We start from the raw sequence: 21,281 nt of genomic DNA, 5'->3' as shown, positions 1-21,281 counted from the left end.
TCCAGAGCCCTGGTCAGGGTAGCTCAGTTGGTTAGAGCGTCGTCCTGCTGCAGGTTCAATCCCCAGTCAGGGCACATACAAGAATCAACCAACGAATGCATAAATAAATGGAACAACAAATCGATTTCTCACTCTCTCTCACTCTCTCTCTCTCTTTCTCTCTCAAATCAATAAATAAAAGTTAAAATAAATAAATAAAAATGAAACACATGTTTTTTTAAAAAAATATATATAAACTAGAGATGTTCAAGCTAGCTCTCTGGGGGAAGAAGTGAAAACAAAAGGAGGTTAAATTTCTGGGGAGTAAGGGAGTAGGGATAAGGACATGGGACTCTTCTCTCCACCAACCAGGTGCCAGAAAAACAGCTTCCTCTCTGGGTGCTAATGATGGAACTAGACCTTTGTCAGCAACAGATACATATCTTCCCCAGTGTTTGCCACAAGAGAGCTACAATTCATGATCTGGTGATCTCTGAGAGGACAAAACACACACTGAATGAGCATAACATAGCCAACAATGGCAGAAACAGAGGCCCATGAGCAGGACTGAATTTTCAGGATTCATCTTACAGCCGTACCCAGGTCCCAGATTATGGCTTGAGCCAAGGTATAACCCTGATAGGCATTGGCTGAAGTATAGTGGAGATGGAATCTCCAGATATTTCAGGGGCCAGGGATGACAGTGAGACTCATACATGGAAGGACAACAGGGAATTAGAGTCCAGTCTCCAGTCAAAGGTCAATGAGTCACCCAGTAGGGAAATGGAGAGCTTAGCATATGTTAAACCTTGACTTGGTGAAAGGCCTCCTCTACAAGCTTATCTCACTTAAGCTGGATAACAATAATGATAGTAAAGGCTCTACTTTATTGAGTGTTTAATCCATTTGGGGTAGTGTGCTAAACACTTTGCATATATCATTGCATTGAATTAAATGAAAAAAATCCCTCAAACACTCACTATTCTTAAGAGATTTATGCTCAAGGTTTTACAGAAGAGGAACTGGAACTGAGAAGTTAAGGAACACATCCAATGCCCGACATCACGTAATGTATAAGTGACAGAATGGGGGTTTAGACCCAAGTTGGTCGCACACCCTGTGTATCTGAGTTCATAGTAATAGGTATAGAAGAGGCTGGTGAGGCTGGAGAGCAGGGTTCTCAAAGTAGCTGGGCTTTGGAGCTAGGGTCTGGGAGAGTCAGCCCTTCTTCCTGGCTCCAGGGTGGAGTTCCTTGGTAATAAAATTGTGTCTCCCTTTCATCTCTAGAAGAGATGTGAGATTTTCTCTACAGCCCTTGCCCCTTCCATGTGCTAATGCTACTCTTTATAGTGTCCTCTTCACCTGGTACAGCAATCTTTAAGGCTCAGTGGGGTTGGCATCTCCTCTGGAAAATTTCCAAAGCCTTTTTTGCTCACAGAAGGAATCGAAGGGCGCGTTTTCAGTGTTCTCATCACATATCTCTTTCTATCTGCACATGTAGCACAATCTGTTTTCGTTGTCTTATTTATTTTACTAAACAGCGTCACGTTTTAAAAAAGGGACAATGTTCAGCTCATCACCGTGTCCCCAGTGTCCACCTCTGATCCAGTGTTCAGTAATGGTGCCAAGGAGGGCTGAGCCACACACATGATCTTCCTGTATATTTTCAGAAGGGATGGATCTAGGAGAGGACTCGGGCTAGTGACTGTGAGTCCCATCAGATTCTGGGCATGCACATTTCACCACATTGGGTAGGAAATCTGGGTTTGTTATGATGGATGCTTTAAGATCTCTGGGCAGTAATAACAGTAAGTATCATCTTGAAAATTCTTACTCTACACCTGACATTGAAATAAGCATTTTAACATTTTATTTAATCCAAAAGCAGCTTTATAAAGTTGGAATTACAAACCCCAACTTAACACTCAGAGAGCTGAGGCTCTGAGTGGTTAAATGATCCACCCACATCTCACAGCTGGTTAAGAAACTTGGCTAATGTTCCAAACTGTGCCTGATTCCAAAGCCTTTGTCCATATCTGTGCCTTGCCACCAGAGTGGTAATGAAGTGACCAAGAAGTCTTTGTCCCAGCTTATCTAGTCACTTACTCTTTCTTTCCTGTCATAGCAACTCCAGCCTGACCTGTGAGAAATCTCCTTTGCTTCTCTGGCTCCATCAAATGGGAGGTTGTAAGGATGGCATTAGTGAAAGAGGGGAAAGTGTTTTGCCAACTGAAGAGTGCAGTGCCTCTGGTTATTCTATCAATCTGATTGAAAGCATATTTTATTTACATTTAGAATTACAGGGCCATGGAGCAAGAACAATCTTAGAGACCATGTGTGTCCTGGTTAGGGACAATGGAACCAGCTCCAGGGGTTGCGTTTTTTAACAGAACAGAGGAAAATACCACTAAATTTAATTCCATCATTCAAATTCAGTGCCGTTCTCCAGCAGAAATTATGACTACCCTACAAGTCTGCAGTATTCACTGGCAGGGCCACGATCGTATGTTTAACAAAAGGGTATCCCTGTGTTTTCCAATTTGTATTTGTTGCTGTTTGTTCATTTGTCTTGTCTGCAGGCATTTGCTTGAAGATAAGCTGCACCAGGCATCAAAGGTTTAAGAAATTATGTGGGAGAAAACACTACAAAGTGAGAAAATTCTATCCATCAACTTTATATCCCTGAGAATTGGGAAGAGGTGGCCATTTTAAAAAACGTATACATAGGTTTTAAATGTGTTCTACTGGTGGAGTATTCTGATTTGGATAAGGAACACTGGCTGTTGTCTTTCTCATTTGTTTTATTTTTTATTTTTTTTCCAGCACCATTTATCCCCCCATAGCCTCTTCTACCTCCACTCACATCCCTCCCCCACCCCCACAGTTACTACACTGTTGTTCATGTCCCTGAGTTCTTTCTCTTATTTTTCCTTTTTTTTGCTTCATCCCCACCCTCCAACCCTCCCCAGAACTGTCAACCTGCTCTCTATCTGTAAGTCGGCCTCTATTTTGCTTGTTAGTTCAGTTTGTTCGTTAGATTCCACATAGGAGTGAGATCATACGGTACCTGTCTTTCTCTGACTAGCTCATTTCCTGCTTATTTTACTTTTTTCTTTTCATGAGGCAGTGACTTCTATACGAGATGGAATGCTGGGTTCAGTGACTAGACTCACAACGTCCCAGTTTCATGTTTCTCTGCGTTCGCATCAGGTCTCCCCAGATGCGGTTTACTTTAGGGCTAAGCTGTCTTCTCTCTTTTCTGCCCTTCCAATCCTGGCATCTTGGTGTGCCCAGTCCAAAGCCAGGGGATGCAAATTGAGGTCTGTTTCTTCAGAGAAACAGAACCAATATGAGATACAGGTATAGGTTGGCTGCATACATCCCATCTCTCTCTATAGAGTTGACCCTTGAACACTGAGGGTGAGGGATGCTGACCCCCTGCACAGTAGAAACTCCACATATGACTTTTGACTCTACATATTTACTGAAAAAAATCTGTGTATAAGTAGAGCAGTGCAGTCATACTGTGTTATTGAAGGGTTATCTCTATATTTGTATCTCTTTCATATCTGTATCTATTGAGAGATTGATTGGTTGATTTTTAAGGGATTGATTAATATGATTGTAGAGGCTGATAAGTCGAAAATCTTGAGTGTAAACTGGTACACTGGAGACCCGGGAAAAAGTTGATGTAGCTTAAGTCTAAAGGTAGTTTTGTGGCAGAATTCCTTTCTCCGTGAGGGAAGGGTGGTCTTTTCTTCCGTTAAGGACCTCAACATGATGGAGAATAGTCTGCCTTACTAAAAATCTTACTAATTTAAATGTCAATCTCAACTAAAACATACCTTCACAGAAAAGTCTAGAATAATGTTTGACCAAATGTCTGGGTTCCATGGCTTAGACAAGTTGACACATATATTAAACGTCATAAGATCTGAGGCTAAAATTATCCCAGAATTTGGAAAAGCAGGAAAGAGTGGAAATAGGAGGAGTGAATTCGAGACCTTGGCTTGCTGCTCACTTTTATCATGACTTTGTCTCTCGGTACTTCTAGTTTCACATCTGAATAAGAGGGATAATATATAGTCTAAAATATTTCTGAAGTAGATGTGTTATAATGAAGATGGCTTTCAGAATGAATGAATGAATGGAAAGGTGGATGGATGAATGAATGAATTGATTGAGTGACCAGTCATGGAGCTAAAGGGTGAGAGAAAGTTGGGTAATGACTGCTCTCTCTCAGGCACTCACTAATTCTTGAAGCTCTATTAGACAATTTATGTACATAATTATGTTCAGTCCTCCCACCGACCTTGCAGACATTTGCAGAGGAGGAAACTATGGGTTGTAAAAGAGAAGGGATTGACTCAAGGTTACACAATGACAGAGTTTCCATTGAAACTCCCTTTTTTAAAACTTGCAATAGGCAATACGGCCAGCTAGTGCCGACCTGTGTGTTGGTTCTCTGAATAGTTCTGTAATGAGACAGACCTGGGAAAATGGGCCATGCGTTCGGCTTAGCATATCCAGGTTGGACAGTCTTAACCATCAGCCCTGAGCGAAGTTCTTCTGGCATGGCTGGTAAGTCTCCAACCCAGATGAACCCCTGGCTCCAGCCAGGGCCTGGTTTCCTGGGGCTCCTTGCCCAGATGATTTAAGAAGGGCTGGGCTATCAGAGTCACTTTTCAGTTCACATCTAAACTTCAAGACTGAGATGTCCATCTCCATCCACCAGGCAGGCCAGAAGGGGCATATGTAGGGTGTACAGTGGATGGGGCCATGTGATTCATCGCTGCAGCCTGGATCCACATTCTAGCTCTGCCTTTCCTAAACTGTGTTGCCCTTGGAGTTGATTTACTTCTCTGAGTCTCAGTTTCCTTATTTCTGAACAGCAGCTAAATGATACCTCTCTTTCAAGGTTATTAGGAGGAATAAATGAGGAAACCCAAGGAAATACAAGGCATCTTGCTTGGCAGAGGTGGTGTGCAAGGATTGTGAATTTTCGCCCTGGTTAGTGGGCTCAGTTGGATGGAGCATCATCTCATAATTGATCGATGCTTCTGTCTTGCTTTGATATTTCTCTCTTTCCCTACCTTTCCCCCCACCACACCCCCCGCCCCCAAAGGCAATGAAAAAATGTCCTTGGATGAGAATAAAAAGAAAAAAAGAATTGTGAATTTTCTTTCGACATAGGCTGGATGAGTCTAGAAAAATCAAAGAGGATGATAAAGATGATCCAGGTACTTTAGCCTGAACTTATACGAGTTTTAGTGATAAAACATCCCCGGCTGTAAGTGGGGGAGAGGAGCTGGGGAGAGTTTTATGCCGGGTTGTTGAGCATCAGTGTAGACACAGCCTGTAGTATTTGCTCTGCAGGGTAGAGTATCAGACAGAAGCTCGCATGTTATTGGAACCAACACATCCCTGCTGCCTTGGCAAAGACACTCAGACTCCAACTTCTTTTCTTCCTTTTTTTCTTCTCGTGCCTTCTCTGTCTCCCCTCCTGCCCTTCCTGTCGCTCCCTTTCTTCCCTCTCTCTCCCAAGTTTTCCTGCCCTCTCCCCTTCTTTTCACTCTCCTTTGCCTCTTCTTGTCCTGTCCCCTGCCCTTCATTATTAAGCACCGTTTTGCTTTCCATCCTGCTTCCACTTCCTCCTCCCTCTTCCGTTTTCCTCTCCTCTGCTCTCTTTCTGTTTCGGCTTGGGAAGGAGGGCTCCTCTGCTCAAGCCCCAATAGTTCATTCTCATTAAACTTGACAACCTCTCATATGTCGATTAGAAGGAGGCAGTTTCCCCCATCCTGTCCCCGCCTTTCCTCGGCCCGCCGCAGTGCTCAGATCAGGCACCATCTGTTGCATTCATCCTGGCGACAGGCGAGCATTTTGCTGCTCTGGGAGGCAGAGCTCAGCGGGTACCAGGAGGTAACGTGGCTTGTTTGGACAACTTGATATATTGATATTGATAGAGCTCCCGAGTGGGACTGGGAGGACCGGGGTGGGAGAGAGAACGCTGCGCAGGATGAAATGGGCCATGGAGGAGGGGTCTGCACAAGCACAGCCCCCTCGAGGCCTGCCGGGCTTTTGGCACTGTTCCCGAGGCAGGAGCAGCCGAACAGATGGAGGGGTTTTCTTACAGGCAGGGTCAGAAGCCCTGCAGCTCAGGGGAGCAGACCTGGCCTCTCTGTGTGCCCTCCTCTTCTCCCGCCAGTGAAACCCGCATCTGCTTAGGAGAAAGTAAAGCAGAAACGACAGGATGGGGTGAAGCTGACCTTTAGGAATTGCCGAATGCCAGAGCCACAATGAGAAGGGATGATGTATTAGTCAAGGTTCTAGATGGACAAGGAAGGCACGCATAGAAAAAATTCAATAAAGTGACTATTTATAGAGGTGTAGGCAGAGTGAAGAGAATCTACGTGGGGACAGTGAGGAACTAGGGACGAGATGATGAGGAAATCATTACCAACCCCCTGAACTATGGAGCGGCAGGAAGAGGAACTGGTTTTACTGCAGCCTGTGAGCACAGGATCTGTGGAAAAGGGGCAGAACCTGTAATTCTCAAGGGTCCCAGTCTCTATCAAAATATGACACAGAAACAGGCAAGGGCAAGGGGTCACATACCACCAAGTTCTGCCCTCTTACATGCGGAGCATCCCACTGGGCAAAACCAACTAGTGGTCAGACAGGGAGCCACGAAGTATCCCAGAAACAGTCTGCCTTCAGGACACGCGTGGGGCAGAAGGAACCTCGGAGTGGAGGATGGATCTGGGGCGCAAATGGAGAACACAGTGTAGGTCAGGAATGCTGCCTATACTGCGCCAGAAGCCCGTGTTCTGAGCCCTACAAACACTCCGTCTCTACCTGTTTGAGGGATGGCATGTACAGAGTCTCCATAGAGTCCCTTTCTCTCTTGTGTGAGACCCACATAACGTCCCGTGTACTCAGTGCCTCCACTTAGACATCTGGAAGACACCACAAAGTGTTCCTGTCTGAACCCTCTTCTCTTCCAGGGTCTCTCCTCAGATTGAGAGGTACCGTCATTCCAGAAGGCTCTGGTTTCCAGAGGATCCAGAGTCATCCTCCTTACCTTCCTGTCCCATGTCTACCTTTTCCAGTCACTCACCACATTCAGAGGAAGCTGTACCTCAGAAATAACTCCGATTTGCCCACTCCTCTGTCTCTCCTACTCTCCTGTTTCTGTCCCTTCTCTCTGCTAGTGTATCCCCTTTCTTTCTATCTCCACTACCCTACGCAGGCTCCTGCCATCCCGTGTGCGGACTCCACACCCTCTCCTGGGGATCTCCTTACTTGCACTTTTGTCTTTCTGCAATAAATTCTTCTCTCTGCTGTCAGAGCGATCTCCCCTAAATGAAAATTGGATCAAGTCACTCTCCCACCTAAAACCTTCAGCGTATTCTATCTTTCACAAGGCCCAGAACGGTAGGGTCAGGGTCAGGGTCAGTGTCAGCATCAGCGTCAGGATTAGGACTTCTCTCCTACCTCATCTCAGGCTGCTGGGAGGTGGGGGGAGTCTTTGTTTGGACTCTTCCCTCTGCCTCTTTTGCTCTTTCCAGTTCACTCCCCCACCCACCCATGCCACTTCCTTCTCAGTTAACACATATTCTTTTCAGACCCCTCACTGCTGACTTCCTCTAAAGAAGTCTCCATGAGTTTCCTAGACTCAGTCATATTCCTCTAATATCATCTCTCTCATCTTTTATTACATGTGTCATTTCTACATTTTGCAGTTACATGTCAGTCCTTTCATCAGTGGTAGCCTTCCTGTCCCTAGGGTGTCCATCAGGAGGGAGTTTTGTTTGTTTCTTCTCCACCATGGTACCTCGTAATAGGCTGCATGTCTGTGTCCTCCGCAAATTCGTATGTTGAAGCGTTCACTTCCAATGAGACTGTGTTAGTCTGCTTGGGGGGCCTAACAAAATGCCATAGGCTGGGTGGCTTTGCTCACAGTTCTGGAGGCTGGAAGTCCAGCATGGCGGGCGTCTGGCTTTTATACAGCTGTCTTCTCACTGCGTGCCTTTCCTTGGTGTGTACATCAGGAGAGTCTCTCTTCCTCTCTTTATAAAGACACCAGCCTTATTAGGCTAGGACCCCACTCTTATGACCTCATTTAAGTCTATCTTCTAAAAGCCGTACTCCGCATGCAGTCACATTGTGCTTAAGTCAAGATTTGAAATGTGGGAATACATAATTCAGTACAGTGGTCTGTATGCTAAGTTGCTCTAGAGTTTTGACCACAGTGTAGCACAGCTCTTACCATTTGGGGCAAATCTCTCTCCTGCCTGGGTTTAAAGCATCAGCATTGGGCGCAGCTCTGCTTCTCAGAATTGGATTGTAGTCACTCACTGGAGGGCTCTGTAACCCAGGCTTGGAATTTGGGATCTTGGCTCCACTATAAGTGGACCTCACAGGGATTATCTGGGGCGAGAGATGGTAAAACAGCAGGTGAGGAAGTTATAAAGCCACCACATGGCTTGTTTGTATTGTCATTTGTCGCTTCCGTAGCAGACATAGATTCTCCACTATGTCCCCAAGATGGGGCTTCTCACAGAGCCCAATGCCCAGGCCTGCCCTCTGGGTGTCAGCTACCCTGCAAACACATCTGTCAGTGGATAAACTGTCCTGGGAAAATGGGAGCTCCTTAGAAATCGGTGTTGGGGTTTTCAGAAACCATCTTTGTCCTGCCTAGCGAAACCCTTTCAAAGAAACATGCCCCATCGCCTGGCCTAAGACAGGAAGTAGCTCAAACTGAAGAAATTCCCCAGCCTCTAAAGGCAGAACTGGAGGGAGGGCTGCATTGGAAGGTTTCCAGGTTGGGCCTCTCTTTGGGAATTTCTCAGAACAAAGGCACTGAGGTCATTCAGCCCTGTTCCTTTTCTTCTTTCCCCTTTCTTCTCCTTGCCTTTCATGTGGTCTCTCGCCCTCCTTCTCAAGTTTTTCTGATAGTTTTTCCTTTTGTCTCTCTTCTTTTCCTGTCTGCCCTGCTCACCTCACTTTTTCTATCCTTTGGAACCTTCTACTATTTTCAGTTTTGGAATTTGGTGGAAATGTAGCTCCTGATAAATCATGGGACAGAATTGATACCAGTGGATCATAGGACTAGGAGTGAGAAGGCTGGCCTTTGCCACGTGTGAGCTTGGAATGAATCGTATGCCTTATTTGGGGGCCCCGATTTCCTTAAGTAAATTTACTGAAATAAAATGGGGATATCGTACCAAGTGATCTATGCATCACAATCCCGTAGTTTTGTCTCCTAAAATGTTACTCGACCCATGTACTGCTGTCTCCCTCATGGCCGCTGCCCTGGTCCAGGCCACCGTTGCTGCTGGCTGGCTACTTCCAAGCCTCTGTGCTGACCTCTCTTGTCACCTGTGCTTGGGTTGTCCTTGCTCCTGTTCATAATTGTTATCAATGAGACTTAACAAGGACATGCCGATTTTCTGTTAAAACCTTTCAGGGATTAACTTTTGCCATTAGGATACAGTTGATCCTACCTTCTTTGCTCATTCCTACTCATTCTTAAAATTGCAGTGAAGATATTGCCTCCTCCAGGAAGTCTGCCTTGACTTCCAGAGATGACTCTTCTTGGTGCTCCTCTCATACTTTGTACTTTCCTAAAACAGAGGTTCTGCACAATGTTAGAAAGTCCTACCAAGCTATGACTTCCTTGAATCATGGGTTGTGTCTTATATTTTCACTACCATATCACAAGGGTTTGAGGCAGTCCCTGGCTAACAAAATAGATATTCAATAAATAAATGTGTAAGCCAGTACATACATCTATACTGGTCTTGTGGTTCCTGTATCATCACTGGGTCAGGGAGGGAACTCCAGGGACTCCAGGTGCCACCCCCAGACTTCCAGGTACTGGGGGTGGATCTAGCCCTAACCTCAGCCCCATTACCCACCCTGTAGCTGCAGCTGAGGCGACGCAGGAGACAGTGGAGTCCCTGATGCAGAAGTTCAAGGAGAGTTTCCGTGCTAACACGCCCATCGAGATCGGTCAGCTGCAGTCCACGCCACGCAGCACCTCGGCAGGAAAGCGGAAGCGGAGGAGCAAGTCTCGAGGTAGGCTCTCCTCCCACCTCTTGCCAGGGCCTCGGCGGGCTGTCCCCAGTTTCTGAAGATACCAGGAAGAGCTGTGCCCTCTTCCTGTGCTCATGGGACTCATGTTGCTCTCTCCCTGATGAATCATCTGGGCGGATGCATTGAAGGCAGCAAACATGTGCCTCTGGGGTAGAGCTGAGGTTTTTGAGCCCCAGCTGCCTCATCTGAAAATGGGAATGCATCATCCATCTTTTAGAGTAGTTGAGAAGATTAGCAATAGTCTATGGAGAATGCCTAGCACAGGACCTGAGCAGAGCCGATGCTCTTTAAATTGTAGCTGGTGTCATTTTGGAGACAGCAAGAGAAGCAGCATGTTCTCATGGAAGGATCCTCAGGCTGGGATCCCAAAGTAAGGTTCCAGCTCATTCTTTAACAGCCTGCATGATATGATAGTTAAGAGTAGGAGCATTGTAAATTAGACAGAACTGGATTCAAATATTTGTTCAAGTATGAACTGAAATTTCTGTTCTGATTCAAATTAACCAACCATGTCACCTTGGCAGGCAACTCTGCTTCTCCAAGCTACACCCACCTCACAGGGCTCTTGTAACATCTTAGTACACAGTCCACCGTGCGATAAAAAGTAGATCTTTCCCTCATTCTTCTTCTCTCCCTCCTCCCTTTGTCCTCCACATCATCATCTTCATCATCACCCCTTCCATCTTCCTCCTCCTGAGACCATCTGTGTGACTTTGTAGATGGGACAAATCCCTTTGTCATTGGCTGATTTCCAAATATCATCTCATTTCTTTCGGTCCACTCAGTAATCTCCAGCTGGTCTTTGCCTCTTCTCTTTGCCTCTCCCTTCCCCAGTTCCCATTAACTTGGTTCTTATCATGTCACTGCCTCAGTGGCTGTCCAGTATCTCCAGAGGTGTTCAGGCTTACGGAGATGACATGCAAGGCCACCACAGAGCTCTGGCCTCTCTGCTCTCTCTTCCAAATACATGTTTTTGTTGTTTTTTTTCCATACCATTCTCACTGCCTGAAATCTCCTATCTGGACCCTACAAATAATTGTTGTTATGTATTGGCACTTATTCCAAGCAGCAGGCCAAATGCTATCTGTATCTTATCCCATTTGATCCTCAGCAACCCGAAGAAGTAGATACGATGATAATGTCCATTTTACAGATGGTATCACTAAGGCCCATATTGCTGCAGTAATCTGCCCAAAGGGACTCCCTAGGAAGTACTAGAGCCCAGAAGAACTAAGCAGTCTGAGTTCCAGACTCGGTAATCAGACCACTGTGAAGTCTTACCAGTCTTTCCAGGCTTGACTTGAATGGCACATTTCAGTGAAGACCTCACTGTGTGTCACAGCCACAAGTCATCTGAATTCTCCCGTGTGTTTCTCCCATATCTTTTTACATGTGTTAATTACCCTGGCTGGTTTAGCTCAGTGGATTGAGCGTTGGCCTGCGAGCTAAGTGTCGCTGGTTCGATCTTCCAGTCAGGGTACACCAGAGAAGGAAAACTCTGGCTCCAAAAAAAAAACCTCCGCTGCCTTGCGGCATACCTCCTCAGGGGAAAGGCTAAGGGAGTAAACCCCGACAGAAAATCCGGAGCCGGAGTCCCTAAGGCGGTTTGACGTTGTAGTCAACACCGGCAACTCCTGCGGCGCACCTGAAGCCAAGCTGTATTGACTCCGTCTTTCCCTTGGACCCTTCAGCTGCGAAGAGAGGGGGGGTCTGCTGCATGGGCAACAGCAGACCCTCCATATCACCCTGCCCAGGCTCTGTAGCTTCAGCTTCACTGGAGAGGACACTCCAGCGTCATCACAAGATGTCAATTCAACACGGGAGGAGACAGATACCGTGTCACTCCCGAGTCGGACTGCACAGCCATTCTCGGCGGTGCAGATAGACACTTAAGAAGCTACACCATCGTCTCTCGAGACGGACGGCTGCCGACGACGAAACACCAATTTTCATTTTTTTAGTAATAAAATTTTCTTTTGTTTTTCTCTCTCCTTAGCTAGACAGAGAGTTCTCAAAGTGGGAATTATCTTATTTGAATCATCTTTCCATTTCTGGGCCTTAATCAGTACTTGCACACATGGTAGACACTTGCTGTTTGTGAAGAGAATGTCTAGGTGTTAATCCTGTGAAATGCTATATCCACTCAAAAACCAGTTTCTGCACATTAAGCTGACGTCATAAACTGAAGCAGAAGTTGGTCGTGAAGTTTCTTTTTTGGGATGCATGTGGTCAACCCCAGTTCGAACCATTGAATGATAAAGAATAGTTTCTTTGAGGCCAGCAATGCCTGGGTGCTAATTCCAGCTGGGTCAGTTTCAACTTGCATGGCTTTGGCAGAGTCATCTGATGTCTCCGAGCCTGAGTTTCCTCTTCTGTAAAATGGGGATGCCAATCCCCACATCAGAGGAGTGCCGTAGAAACCTGATGAAATGATGAGTGTAGACCACCTTGGAATGCTCAGCTAATGTTTTATCAGGAACTGAATAAATGCTATGTTATATTTGTTCTGAGTGGGACATTCAGGGCCACTTGACATTTTTCTCCACCATACCTATCCATCATTACTCCTCCACCATTCGCCAACAATCACCCTCCTTTATCTCTACCAGTACAGCTCCCTTAAATACACTTGATTCCAAGTCCATAACCTCCCCTTTCTTTACCAGCCTGGATTCATTGTCTTAGTGTTACATCCTAAACATTTTTTATGTCACGGTGTTCTTCCCTCAAAACTTTCCTCTTATGCACCACATCTGTCTTAATGAGGCCCCTGTCATTAGACATTTGGTCTGTTTCTAATATTTCACCATTATAAAGAATACCATATACAACTTTTGGGGGGGGGGGGGCACAAAACTTGGCCTTTACTCTAGAATCGCTTTCTTTCTCTTAGCAGAATTTCAGAATGAGATTATTAAAGAAAATCTGCTGCTTGACGTGGACTGTAATTAGATATCGAGTTATTTTCATTTGCAAGTTAAATTGGGCCTAAGAAAACACAAGAAGAGATTCACTCCCCCCCCCGGCCAAATGCATCTCATATCTTTCCTCTCTTTCTCTATGGTCATTACGACCGCTGCCACATCTCCCACTTGGAATGATACCCTTCTTGAGATTCAGTCTCCCTAAGGCAACGAGAGTCATCTTTTTAGAAGCACAAACCAGATAAGGTTCCTCTTCTGCTTACAGTCATCCAGTGGCTTCCTGTTACGCCTGGAACACAATCCAGACTCCTTGCCATGGCTTCAGCCTCTGTGCCCTGTGTGGCTGGCTCCTGTTCTCTTCCCTCGCTGGCATTTCTTTAGGCTTCAGGCACACAGACTCCCTTCCTGTTGCAGGAACACAGAAATGCTTCTCCACTTCAGAGCCTGAGAACTGGTCTTCCTTCCCCTTGCCAAGTCTCTTCTGACAGCCAGCTGCTCTCGTGGCCAGCCCCTTCTCACCCGCCGTCTCTCAGCTCCAGGGTCAGCTCTACAGAACTGTCTTCCGTGACGATCCGATCTAGTGTTTTCCTCCTTGCCACGCTCTGCCTGCTACTGTCACATCACCCTTTTGTACCTCTTCCATAATATTCTCGTCTAAAATTATTTTTGTTTGCTTGTTTATGCTTTTCCTCTCTGAAACAGGTTTCATGTTCTTAAACCAAACACATAAAAAGTATTTAATAAATATTGGTAGAATAAATGAGTGTATTAACCTCGAAAATCATTGGAAAGTGGCCCAGTTATATAACTTTCAAACTGATGTTGAAGGGGGGACCCAGGATAAACCAAAGTCTCCTGGCACGGGCCTCCAGGGAACCCTGTTTCCCCTCGAGAGAGACTCACCGATGCGCAGCACATTAAACGTTCACGTGGATGCTGCTAAAACAATTTTTAAAATGGTTTGATAACACTGTGCTCACCACTTTACTGCCCCCATCGGATAAGGTTTTTGCAAGAGAGAGTCCAAGGAGAGGATGCACCAGCCCTGAACATCACAGCTCACACACCTACCACTACAGGTCCTCAGGATTTTCCTGGACAAACTCCATGGTTAATAAAAGTCTGGGGAATTCTGCACATGCCCTCTTCCTTTTGGAAATTTCCAAATGCATCTTAGACTATTAAAGACCCTGGGAAGCTGTGGACAATAGAAAGCAGGGTTTCTTTGTTTACCTCAATGTCTGAGAAACCATCTCAACTGCAGACTCTATTCCCTGGCCCCTTATCACCCCAACCCCCAGAACATTTATTAACATCTCGAGGAACAGAAGCAAACATAAAAACACAATTTTGGAAGTGCTCTGTCAGCTTATGCTGATCATCAGAAATCCTGAATATGATGTTCTAAATCCTCAGGCTTTCACTGTCTCTCTCCTCTGCCTGCCACTGAGGTGTCTGTGGGCCTCCTGGCCCAGAGTGGGGGCACCTGGCCTCTCTCTGCTTCATTAGGCTTTGCGCCCAGCCCACGGCGCCCAGAGGTACACAGCACGATGAGTAGCTACGGAAAGCTGCTGTCATGGAATTGAAAACATGGGTAAGAGCCGCTTCCGTGTGTTTTTGTGGTATGACTTCCTCCTGAGAGGCCTGGTGGGTGCTGAAATACATCGTCCTTCAGCAGACAGGAAAGCGGTGGAGGGCTTCACTGCTGCCTTTCTATGTGTGGTGGGGTTTTATGGGGCACTGGTTGGATAGTCCCTCCCCCAAGTCCATGTGCATTGTAAAGGAGACCTTGACAGTCAAGTAGAGCAGGGTAAGATTTCTTTGGATGTGAGGAAGGGATTCCTGAGGTTCAGTTATCTCTAAAAGCAGGAATTTGGTTGTGTTTTTTTTTTTTTTAATCTATTATTATTTATTAATTATAGTATTATTTTCATTCTTTTTTTTTTGGCCTTATTAAATTATTCTTTTATAGTTGTTCCAATTTTCCCCCTGTTACTCTCCACTGCCCTATGCCCCTGTTGTTCATGTCCATGGGTCATTCATTCATGTTCCTTAACTAGACCCCTCCCCTTCTTTTCCCCTTGCATCCCTCCTTCATCCCCTCTGGTTAATGTCAGCCTGTTCCATGTTTCCATGCCTCTTGTTCTGTTTTGTTCATTTGTTTGTTTTGTTCATTAGGTTCCCTTTATAGGGGAGGTCATATAATATTTGTATTTCACTGCCTGGCTTATTTCACTTAGCATAATACTCTCCAGTTCCAGCCATGCTGTTGTGAAAGGCAGGAGTTCCTTCTTTCTCTCTGCTACATAGTACTCCATTGTGTAAACGTACCACAGCTTTTTTGATCCACTCCTCTACAGAGGGGCACTGAGGCTGTTTCCAGCGCTTGGCTAAATCCAGTTCAGCAGTTGGCTGACTGAGTGATCTTAAGCAAATGAAGAAGCTGTGTTTCACCTCAGTTTGCTCATCAGTGCCGTCCAGGGCCTGGCACACAGGTATCTCAATGAAGAGTAGCTAATATTCTTGTTGTTACCAAGGTCCTACTCACTCGGCCTGTAGAGGCTCATGCATCTGTCCCCTCCTGTCTGAGTCATCGCCTCTGACTTGGCTGAGGTTTCATTATCTCTCATCCATATTCTTGAGGCAGCTTGTTCATCCACAAACCCATCTTCCCATTCTGATGACTGGAGTGATCTTTTGAAGACACTCTGAATCTGGCCACGTCACTCTCCTGCCCAGAACATTTTCCTGGTATTCTGTCACTTGCATTGGGAGTTTCTTGAGATTTTGCAGCTTTGCTCAAAAGACATTTGTCATTAGTACCAAATCCCTGTTTCCATCTTAAAAAAAAAAAAAAAATCCACGACATTCTATTTGGTTGGCCAAAAAGTTCATTTGGCTTTTTCCGCAAGATGGCTCTAGTAGCACTTAATTGTCTTTAATTTCATTCAAAACAATTTTGTTAGATTGTATTGTAACAGTTCTCATATCCATGTGCATTGAAAAAAGCACCAAAATTGGTGAGTTTTTATGTGGCCATTTTAATATTGAAGATGGAAGAAGATATGCAACGTTTTAGCATATTATGATTTATTATTTCAAGAAAGGTAAAAGTGCAACTGAAATGCAAAACAAAAAAGAAGGATTTGTGTAGTGTGTTGAGAAGGTTCTGTGACTGATTGAACATGTCAAAAGTGGTTTGCAGAGTTTCGTGCTGGAGATGTCTCACTGTACGGTGCTCCACAGTTGGGTAGACCAATTTTAGCTGATAGCAATCAAACTGAGACATTAATTGAGAACAATCAACGTTCTACCATGCAAGAGATAGCTGACATACTCAAAAAAAAAAAAAAAAAAAAATCCAAATCAATAAAGCTATTGCTGAAAAAACTAAACAGACTTTTTGGCCAACCCAATATTTAATAATATGTGCTTACTTATTTTAGTCTAAATTATGTTACATTATTTGTCAGTTAAGTTACTTAACCTTTTCTCAAGTCCTTAGGGAACATTGCTATCCCGGGAAGAAGAGCCATCCTTGTGCTGATTATACTGGGGTGATAACGTGCCGTCCTCCGTGTGTTCCCACAGGATCACACGAGATGGTACCAGGGAAGCCCCGAGCACAGAGCCGCATCGGACCTGTGTGCTCTGTTATTTCACTGTCTACTATTCTCATCACTACTGTTTTATTAGGACTATTAATGTTGTCAGTATCATTACCCACTAGGCATATGTTTACCCAGTTTCAGAATCTATAGGATGAAGGGCACACTGTTTAATAGGATAAAAAAGTCACCATAGCCCGCTATACAAAGCTCCTTCCTGGCCTGCACCCCAGTCTCCCTCTGGGCCCCCCCAAGCCCCGAGCCACTGTGGTCTGTGGCCTCTGTCACACTGGCCATTCTCCCCCTCTCCCAGCATGCCTTCCCAGTGTGTGTACTGGTCACGCTCGCTCGGCCTGAAATATGCTCCTCTTCTTCCCTCTCTCTTCTTCAGGCAATAAACTGATACTCATTTTTTCAAACTTCAGTTTCAAAGTCTTCTCTGTGAAGACCCCACACTTGCCCCTCCCCCCCATCCTGCCCTTAGCCCTAATTCAGCTGACTGAGCCACTCCTCTTCTGGGCACTGGACGCCCTGGGCTGGTTTCTGTCACAGCCCTTCGCGCTCCATCATAAACACAGGTGGGCACATCTGTCTCCCTCCTTACTTTGACAGTCCTGTGTTGAAAAGAACAGTGATTTATGTCTCTCTGTAGCCCGAATGCTTAACACGGAACTGGCATAGAATAGCACTGTCTGAATGGAAGACAATATGGATGGACAGATGGATGGATGGATGTAAGGAAATTGTTGAGATTTTTATGGTATACAAAGGGTTAACAAGATGTGGTGGAACTAGCATCTATTAAGTACATGGTATGTTCTAAGTTCCATGCTCATCAAGGATATCTCATTTAAAAACTCCCCCAAATTTCATTCTGCAGAGGAGGAAATTTGAGGTGAGACAGGTTCATTGACTTGCCTAAGTGAATTCAGAGCCCTGACAACAGTTCTCAGATGACTGGAGTTTTAGCCTTAGCTAGCCAGACTAAGATCTTCGAGCTGTGAAATTATAAAAGCTTTGTCTAAGTGCTGGAAAGGAGCTGTAGCTTTTCCTGTGGTGGCAGGTGTTTCTGTATCATCCATGCTGCTATCAGGGTGTTTAGGAGCTACAAGGTTCTGGGACATGAGGCATCTCTGAGCAAACAGGACTGTTCCCTTGCAGGCTGTCTGTGGCCTCAGGAACCCAGTGCCATGTCCTCTGGAGTGGCAACCCCAGTGGTTACGCCACTGTCCAGTGCTCTGTGAGATTTTATGACACTCGCTCAACTTTTTTTTGGTGTGTCATACATGTATAAGATGTGACACCCAGATCTCTGCCCATCAGCACTTCAGCCTTTGTAAGGGGCAGGGCATTAGCCATTGGCACTATAGTGGGGTACATGGGAAGGTGGTATTGGTTGGCCTGGGGTGTTTCCTAGACTGGGAAGATAATTAAAGAAGACTTCACAGAGGAGGTGGGCTTTGAAGAATGCATTCGTATTAACTAGGGAGAGAGGTGGGGAAGGCATTGCTGGCAGAAGAAAGTCAATATAGGAAGGCCCGTGCAGGGCATTATGGGAATATCTGGGGAGCAGTGTGAACAAAGAAGATGCTGGTGAAGTGGGTAGACACCAGATCCACTGGCTGAAACAGACTCTGGAATTCCCTCCCATGATTCCCAGCTGCGCCCCACATTGGGAGGAGAGGTGCATTCTGTCAGCTTTATCCTCCTCCTTGGTAGCTAACTAAGTCCCAATGTGCTCTTTTGTTGTGAGACTCTGACCTCAGAATGCAGGCTGATGTTAATATATTTTTTCCTGTTTGTTAGTAACTGGCTATCAATTATTCACTTGGTTGGGGAAAAATTTCAGAAACATTAATGGCTTTAAGTCATTTGCCTTATTGGGTTGTTACTGTGCTTAAATATTGAACAGGCAGCCGGCAGGTTCTGTCTTTTTCCTTTGGTTCCCATCTTTATTTTTTCCCGAGTCCTGTGCCTGCTTAGCAGCCTTCCCTTCCTACCCAGGAGTCTGGGTGGAGCTCGCTGCTCCATTTGCCAAAGGAAGTTCTGATACCGAATAATCAAAATGAAGTTCAGCTTGAAACCATGAGAGAGTTACAGGGATAGACAGAAGACTGGGTAGACCCCACATACCTGCAGTCTAGCCCTAAATCTAAGGTGAGAAACCCTTTTCTCTACCTTGGTGCCATTTCTCCAGCTGGACTGTCCTCCCTGTCTCCGTTGTCCCTTATCAAAAGCCTGCTCTCATGATGCTTTCTCCATGAAGTCTTTTCAGATTTTTCCCAAATGAAAGCCATGCATGCTTCCTCCAAACTTTGATAATCTTTTCTCTATCTTCCTTATGATATTTGTCATTTATTACCTTTTATTAGAGTAATTTATAGCCACTTCTCCCTTGATTAATCTCCTTAAGTATAATGACTATTTCTAGGTCATGTCTTGCCTCCACATACCAGCCTAGTTCCTGACAAATAGCAGATGCTCAGTTAATGCTTGATGGCTTCATGGGCAATTAACCAAATGGGCTGCATGATCTTGGACAAGACCTTCAATCACCAGGCCTCAGTGTTCCCGTCTAAGAAGCTGTGTGGCTTTGTGAAAATGAACTCAGGTTTTGGAGTCAGATCTGTGTGGAACCCTGTCCCAGCTCTGCCTCTGACTCACTCAACTTTGGGAAATGACTTATCGTGCTAAATCACCATGATCCAGTCTGCAGTTTGTACAATCGGCCTCCTCCTAAGGAGGCTGGGAGGACTGGAATTAATGTATGCAAAGTGCTCAGCAGGCCAGCAGGCTGCACTGAACACAGCAAGTACTAATAAATCCTAGGTGCTAATTCAGAATGCAAAGGTGATGGGCTAGATCATTTCCACAGCTCTCCTCCAACTCAAATGGCCTTTGATTATAAATCTGATTGGAAGCATTTATTGTCTTATGTGAAGTTCAGTTTTTAGAGTCAGAAAACTTGATTTGAACCTCAGCTCTTAAGTTCAGTGGGTCCTTGGGGAAACTGCTTCATCTTCTTGGGATTCCATCCCCGGCCCCTGAGGATATGATAATAGTTGTCATTCTGGTGTCCCAGGGCTGTTGTGAGAATATGCTGGAATGCTTATGGAAATACTCCTTTAAAGCACTCTTTAGAGTATTAGCTGCATGTTGGAATCAGAGCCTTGGCATCTTCAAAGACAGGGAATGGCATGCATATTTATTTGATCAGGGAAGTCTTTTCTAGGGGCTTTGGTATTCCTTTTCTTGACCTCAGGGCCTTCCTAAGAGATGCTGCCAGGGCTGGTACCCCTACAACGCAGCCATCCCCAGGTTGTGTTGGACTGAGGTGTGGGAGAGCTGATTTGTAGTCAGAGCACACAGCTGCTACCATAAATCTTCCCTGATGTGTCTTTCAGAGAAGTTTGCGTTCCTGAAAGTGTATGTCTCCTCCAGGCAGTTTTCTTTGTTCATCTGAAATATGTCAGGTGGCTGTCAGTTACTCCTGTCTGGCCTGGCTGGATGGAGAGGCAACTGCAAGCAGCCTTAAACAGAAGGCTGTGCACGGGGTCCTGGTTTGGACATAACTCTGGGATGTTTCCTTTGTCAGAATGGTACAATACTATGTCAGTGAGAGTTGTGGCAAATAATCACCCTGTGACTTCGTGACTTAATACGCCAACCGTTTATTTGGCTCTTAATTCAGGTATCTGGATTTGTCTCAGCTGCGCAGGTCTTCTGGTGTGGGTGCAGCAGGCTCATGTGACCCAGGCCATGTACCTGTGGCCAGCCAGCTAGCTGAGGCTGGGTCTCAGGTGGCGGCTCCAAACTCAGAATGAACAGGAGCTGCAAGGCCTTTGAGGCTGAGGCTCGGGAGGTGCACGTCATTCTTCCCGCTGCATTCTGTTGTTCAGGGAGAGTCATGAAGCCATCTCAGATTCAGGGAGCAGAGGAACAGACTTCATTTTGTGAAGGAGAAAGTGACACAATATCGGGATGGACTTGGAAACCCACAAGTATTGATAGTCCATGAAGCCTCTAGTTTATGTTAAAACCTGGGCTGATCCTCTGAACTTCATGAGGTAAGCACAATCATTCCCACTTTGTTGATGGACAAACTGAGGCTCAACTATGTGACAAAACTATAATGCGGACCAGCTGGTCAAGGAGGACTGTCTCTGATCCTAGTCCTTTTTTGGCACATCTTGTTTTATTGCACACTGCTTAATTGAGCTCCACAGGGATTGCATATTTTACACTTGGGAGGCAAGACTGTCCACCAGCAAAAACGTTACAGCTTGCTTTATTGTGGCGGTCTGGAACTGAACCTGCACTCCCTCCAAGGTGTGTTGGTATTCTTTTTCGCACCTCTGGTATCTTGCCTCTCTTTAAGAGTGCTGAAGAGGTTTTGATCTCAAGCCATTGTTAGTTAGATACAGTCTGGCTTGTGGTGTATGGAAGTGCAGTAGATTTGGCTCCTAGCTCCATCCTTGCAAAGGCCTATGGTCTAGTGCAGGATCATCAGCAAACATTTTCATTAAAAAGCCAGAAAACATTTGAGGCCTTGCTGACCAAGAGGCAAACTTGAGGATAGTCTGTAGGCATTTATGCAATGAGAGAACATTTGCTATAGATTTTTATTGATGACACTCGATATATAATAATAATTAAGTACCATTTTTGTAAT

The 21,281-nt window shown here is 45.4% G+C and overlaps 1 protein-coding gene across 3 annotated transcripts in view; it reads left to right on the top strand.

The window, feature by feature from the left end:
* ASTN2 (astrotactin 2) overlaps nt 1-21,281 on the top strand; it is an 839,367-nt gene that overhangs the window by 253,555 nt on the left and 564,531 nt on the right. For 2 of the 3 annotated variants that reach the window (XM_090274635.1, XM_090274634.1), the window contains exon 4: nt 9,907-10,059. The exons of the other annotated variant lie outside the window; for it this stretch is intronic. In XM_090274635.1, the coding sequence (XP_090130761.1) occupies nt 9,907-10,059 (153 nt within the window). The remainder of the gene's footprint in view (nt 1-9,906; nt 10,060-21,281) is intronic. 3 annotated transcript variants of the gene reach the window in all.

The sequence above is a fragment of the Furipterus horrens genome, unplaced genomic scaffold (assembly GCF_987537825.1).
Source record: "Furipterus horrens unplaced genomic scaffold, mFurHor1.1.pri manual_scaffold_4, whole genome shotgun sequence".
Taxonomy (NCBI): domain Eukaryota; kingdom Metazoa; phylum Chordata; class Mammalia; order Chiroptera; family Furipteridae; genus Furipterus; species Furipterus horrens.
The sequence above is the reverse complement of the archived record's forward strand: the minus strand, read 5'-3'. Positions and strand labels throughout refer to the sequence as shown.